The following is a 6,000-nucleotide window of genomic DNA, read 5'->3' on the forward strand; positions in this document are numbered from 1 at the left end:
CAAACACAATAAAACTTTAACACAACTTAATAAACCACTAAAATAAACCCAACTCGGGTAGATTAGACTAAAATAAAACAAACAGTGCCCTCTGGTGGCTGAACTGCTGCATTGTTGGCTGAGGGTTTTGTAATTTTCCGAGTTCCTTTGGATGCAAATCCTTAAATTATGAGGCTAATAAAACATAAATCATACTGACACAACTATTAAGGACACATGGAAACAAACTTGAATCAGATATTTTCTATGGAGCAGTAACTGTAATGCTTAAATCGGTTAATACATGAATTATACACTTAAAAAGCAGCTATAAAAATTTTATTGACTTAGTTTGGTAGATTTTTTTTTTTGTTTTATGAGAAATCCCTTATTAGATCCCAAGTTCCTTAAATTAGTCTAATTGTGAGTACTGATTTAGACATGATGATGATCTGTGAGCTGTTTAAAACGGTCTTTACCAGCCTTTAAAGGTTATTTTTAAACTACTTTCTTTAATATCCTTACAGCTCTTTGTTTCCATCTTTTCTGTCATCATTTAAGAAAGCCTGCTGGGACGCCAGCGTACTCACTGATTATTGACCCTTTCTGTTTTTTCCCCCAGCTCAAAGGCAGCCAGGAGCCCAAGGCGAAGAAAAGCCGTCGGAGTCACACGGTTGAGCCCAAAGAAGAAGTCAGTGTAAGCAGCTGTTATATATTTTCTGTTCTTTGGCTGCAAACTGATTTATAACCTGATGCTATATGCTAAGTACATGGCATGAGCACGAGGGTGGAAATATTCTGATTTGGGGGTATGTAGAGGGGACACATGACATCTCACTAAATCCCAGCAAGCTGTGGGTGCAAATGTTGTGCAGGAAAGTGAAGTAAAAGAAATGAGTGGGTTCTTCAGGGCAGTGATCAAAAGCAGACTTTAAAATCCAGCATGAACCACTTCAGCATCGCTTGAAGCGATCCGCAGCAACGAGTGGGTGGAAATTTCTAAATCAAGAATGCAAAAGCTCCTCGGTGGTCGGAACAAACATTTGCAGACAGATGGGGTTTGTGCTCAAATAGCTTGAAGTTATTTTTGAGGATTTTTTTTTTTTTTTTAAATGCATTAATTTTTTTTCTCAAAGAGAAATCCAGGTTGATACTGATACTTCAGATTTTGTCTGTCCTGGATTGGAGCTGCAAGCTCTCAGCTCTCATGTTTTCTGGTTAGAGTGGCTTATAGCTGAGCAGGAACTACTCTAACCAGCTGCAGGCCAAGATGGAGGAATCTGTGTGACAGCTGGCACAGAAGCATCCTGCTGTCACTTCTTCTAAGAGACATCACATCCTTTCCCTTAGGACCCGGAGCCGGAGATGGAGGCCGTCAGCTCCAGCCAGGAGATCCCGGTGTCGTCAGCACCGCAGCAGCCAGAAAAGCTGTCGGTGTCCACGCAGACCAAGAAGGCCAACGGGGGGTCGCCGCGCACGCTGCATCGCGGCACGCAGACCAACAGCGATGGCGCCTGTCAGAACATGTGCCACGAGAAGTACACCAAGGTCTTCAACGACGTGAAGGAGATGATGAAGGCCGACAACAAGAGGGAGACGGAGAGGGTCGTCAGAGAAGCTCTGGAGAAGGTGCGTTTGTATGAAACGACTCGGGTTTGTCTTCTAATGATGGAGAGCGCTTTGGACCAGTTCCAAACCTAAGTGTGCGTGTTCTCTACAGCTCCGTGCAGAGATGGAGGAGGAGAAACGCCAGGCGGTGAGTAAGGCGGTGGCTGGAGCTCAGGCGGAGATGGAGAGGAAATGTAAGCAGGTGAAGGAGAAGTGCAAAGAGGAGCTGGTGGAGGAGGTGAAGAAGCTGGTGGCTCAACACAAACAGCTCATCTCCCAGACCAAGAAGAAGCAGTGGGTGAGTTCAGTTAACCGAGAGCTCAAAGTGTGCCTGAATATAAAGAAGATTTCTTCTTTTATTAGTTATAAAAACGCACAAACACAATCTTCCAATTTTTTTTTGTCCAAGATGATTTTCACAACCCAAAGAAATCCCAGTGTCAGTGATTTAAAACGCAGATTTAAGGTCATCACAAGAAAAAACCTGGAACCAGTGTATTATATATGTTTTATTATTATCATTATAGCTCCTTTTCCATTAGTACCTACTCGGAGCCGCTCAGTTCACAGCTGTCTGAGCAGGTACTGAAATGTGACGGCGTCAGCCTGCATGCCGATTGGCTGGTCAGCAGCGTCACTCAAGCAGACATGCGAGCGTCTGGTTCTCTAAACCGCCATTTTTGAAACCCAGCTACGAGGGAAAAGGCTACAAAAAATGACGCCATGTTCGCAGAATCTGACGAAAATTCAGACAGAGCAGCGGGTATATTCTCACCTCGACGTCCACCTTTGCGTTCGAGCCACATATTAAGTCGTGTTGCTATGACCACGACCACATTAGGAGGTACTAAATTGTAACGGAAGAACAGTCGATCAGAGTTGAGTCCTGGCGAGCTGTGGCGAGTCGATCCGAGTAGGCACTAATAGAAAAAAGGTCTTGTTTACCTGTTTTTGTTTACCTTTGGCTGTTTCCTGTGCCTGCAGTGTTATAACTGCGAGGAGGAGGCCATGTACCACTGCTGCTGGAACACCTCGTACTGCTCCATCAAATGTCAGCAGGAGCACTGGCACGCCGACCACAAACGAACCTGCCGCAGGAAGAGATGAATGAACAAGCCCCGCCCCTACCCGACCTTACACAGCACGCCATTGGCTCTGTCCTCGCCTCCTCCTGTCAGTCAGTGTCTACAACAAACACAAACACTCTTCTCCCTCCTGCTTCTCGACTTGCCTTCCTGAAAACTTTGTGGACCCGATGGTTTTTTGTGCGTGCCGAGCGGTTTTGTTTCTATTATTTAATGTACCCATTGTATTGATTTTACTTTCTACGCTTTTATTTTTTCTGAACAGTGAACAGTTTGTTCAACAGCATGGCTCGAACGAGTTATGACCTTGTTTTTTTCCTCTTCTTCTTTTTTTTCTTTTTTTTTTTTACTGAAGTGCTAATTTTGTGTTGGAGAATGTGTTATTTAAGTGTGTAGGAACAGGTGAGCATTAACTGAATACATTTTATTACCTGACTTTTTAAAAGAAACCTTTTTCTTACTGTAAATGCAGCAAAGCGCACGCCGTCGATCCTACAGAACATTTAAAAAAAGGTACCGTAAGCACCATCGCAGCATCAGACTGACTCCGCTTTCATACAGAAAACCGATTTTAAAAAGGAAAAAAACAACAAAAAAAACATTAAATTGTGGATTAAAAGGCTCGCTGACTTTAATGCAATTTATTCTTTTCATAAATCGATTGCGGTGGATAGCACCTTTTACCATTTTTATTGAAAATTTTATTGTCCTAAAGTCACTTATTGGGAACAGGGTCAAAAAGTCGGCTTTAAAAGATGCCGACCAAAAAAAAAAATCTTCCATGAGAGATTTTTATTGTAATTATGCACATTTTTGGTTTCTTTTTTTGGGGGGACTAGACTGTTTTGTTTTGTTTTTTTTATGAGTTGGATGAAACCAGGAAGTTTTGAGTTTGTACTGAAGCCGAGGGGATGTACAGCAATCTTTCCTGAGCTGGATCTTAGAGAGGTTACATGATTTGACAGTTTTGTTGTTGGTTTTTTTTAGTTTTTTTTTTGTTTGCACATTTCATTTTCTTAACAACCCAAATGCTTGTAATATTGCCAAAAAAAGTCGCACCTTTTGATGAACCTACCTGAGAACATCTGGCGGCGACTCCTCTCCTCTCTTCGCCCTCCTGCAGTGTATTTAAAAGGAAAAAAAAAGATGTATATTTTCCGGAGCGTCATCTGTGTCATTTTTCTAGTGACGTACACTCGAGATTCCTCATCATCTTTTTTCCCCCTTTAATCTGAAGTGACTAGCTATGAGACTCTTTCACTGCGTATGCTGTAGTTGGTGGTCGGTGCCCGTTTCTTCTTCTCATCCTCTCACCCAGTGAGGCCACATGCATGTAGATAGTTTCATAGTTTTTTTTCATTCATTAAGGGAAAACAAGCAGGAAAAAACGACCAGACGTCTGGTCTCCATAAAGAAGTGATAATGGATGGACCAATATAAAAAATATGCAAATATGAATGATCAAACTTTTTCTTTTCCTCCCCCTGTGCTCAGTGTTGAGTGTTGATGTCTAATTACGGTGCTTAGAATCACTTTTATTTAAATTCTTTTGATGGGGCAATAAAATTGCCAGTTTTTAATGGATTTTTTTTTTTGTTTGTTTGTTTTTTGTTTGACTGTTTCTTCAGTTATGAAAGATGAGAGAAACTTGCTTTACCCCAAGTTGCCTTTTTCCTTTAACATATGAAAATAAGACTCCGTGAATTCTCACATGGTGGGCAGCCCTGTAGTTTCAGTGCTGTTGGCTGTGAACGAAGCCTCCATCCTTGTATGCACTACGTGCTGTGTTTTAGCAGTCGAATGCTTGAAGAGATCAGCTTTCTCCAACAGCAACATGCAATATTTGTCCCAATGATCACCAGCTAATCAGGCTGTTACACTTTATTCTTTTGATTTTTTTTCAAATAACAATAGAACATTTCTGTAACATTTTTGTTTGTCTGTTGTTTTTGTTCTTTTTTTAAAGACAAAAAATAATTGTGGGGGTTTCCAGCTGTGAGCCACGAAAAGCTACACTAGTAGAAAATATAGAGCTGAATTGAGTTTAACAAGTCCGGTAATGTGCAGTGAACACACAGACTCTGTTAAATGGGTTTTACTTAATCAGGCCCATTTTGTTCAAAGAAGAAGTGGTTAAAACTTGTTACTGTGCTGGATGTTTGTCTTCTTTATGAAACATCTGAGCGGTGCAAAAACACTGTCATAGAATCCTTATTTAATGTAGTAATTGTGACAAAATGCAACAACACAAACTAAAACGGAGCTTAAAATAATCTCTTCACTATAAAGTGCCTGTTTTGTTTGACCAGTTCACACAAATACTAAATAAACTACATACTTCTTACTTCTGTTACTTAAAAGAAATTACAAAAACACTTTAACAAAAAGGTAAATTTATTCACCAACCCTCAAAAAACCGATTTGGTAATCAACATTTACTTTGTGATCTGCACACTTCACTGCATGCTACCATGTAGGGCGACATTTTTATGAGCTCTTACTTTTACCTTGAACAGCTTTTATTGTGAAATTGGAGGAAATGCATTTCATTAACAGGAAGTTTGATGGGTAGGCTGGTGTAGCTCTTACGTTTCCAAACACAGCTAAAGACATTAATAAAATCAAGATCTCGAATGTCTGTAGCAACAATCTCAAATATAAATTTTAATGATTTTAATTTTTTTTTATTGTTTTTTATTTTATTCGATGATCTTTTTGACTTTTTTGTGGGGAAACTGCATTTGGGGGTTTTTTTTTTTGTTTTTTTTTGTTTTTTTAAACCATCAGATTAGTCCTGTTTACTAATCAGGAGACACAATTAAGACTTGTGTGAATTAATCACACGTCACCAGAGACGTGTTGTTGTCCCTGTGCAGTAGTTGCTCTGACAGATTGACACAGCCTCACTAATGAGATTAATTCATTGTTGATTTTACCGTTTACTGAATTTGTTGATAATGAACCTAACCCGTGATTTTTGGGCTGCCCACTATTAGAGAATTTACGGTAACTGTTGTTCCTCTGAGACGTCCCTCAGACATGAAAACTCATTAAATCCTTTATGATGTGATGTGTGCGTTACTCCTGTCATGTTCTCATAGCTCACAGTTCTCATCTTCAGTGCACTACGTGTAAATAAAACATCCTTCTGTCCCCTCCGTCATCTTATTTGTACATTGTAAATGATTTTTCCCCCTGCGGATGACTGTTAGTTGTAGTTTTTTACAATCATATCAGGTGTGTGAGTGTGAGAGAGAGAGAGAGAGAGAGAGAGATTTAGTTATTGTTCTTTTAAGCTTCTTCAGTGTGTCTCAACATTTCAGCATCT

The 6,000-nt window shown here is 40.1% G+C and overlaps 1 protein-coding gene across 7 annotated transcripts in view; it reads left to right on the top strand.

The window, feature by feature from the left end:
• Window positions 1-5,346, top strand: part of zmynd11 (zinc finger, MYND-type containing 11) — a 30,783-nt gene extending 25,437 nt beyond the window's left edge. For all 7 annotated transcript variants that reach the window (XM_014340874.2, XM_014340877.2, XM_014340880.2 and 4 more), the window contains 4 exons: window positions 602-676; window positions 1,330-1,608; window positions 1,700-1,885; window positions 2,572-5,346. In XM_014340874.2, coding sequence (XP_014196360.1) covers window positions 602-676; window positions 1,330-1,608; window positions 1,700-1,885; window positions 2,572-2,694 — 663 coding nt within the window. In that variant the 3' untranslated portion in view covers window positions 2,695-5,346. The remainder of the gene's footprint in view (window positions 1-601; window positions 677-1,329; window positions 1,609-1,699; window positions 1,886-2,571) is intronic.
• Window positions 5,347-6,000: the final 654 nt, after the last annotated feature.

The sequence above is a fragment of the Haplochromis burtoni genome, unplaced genomic scaffold (assembly GCF_018398535.1).
Source record: "Haplochromis burtoni strain Fernald_Lab_line unplaced genomic scaffold, NCSU_Asbu1 Contig_410, whole genome shotgun sequence".
Lineage (NCBI taxonomy): Eukaryota > Metazoa > Chordata > Actinopteri > Cichliformes > Cichlidae > Haplochromis > Haplochromis burtoni.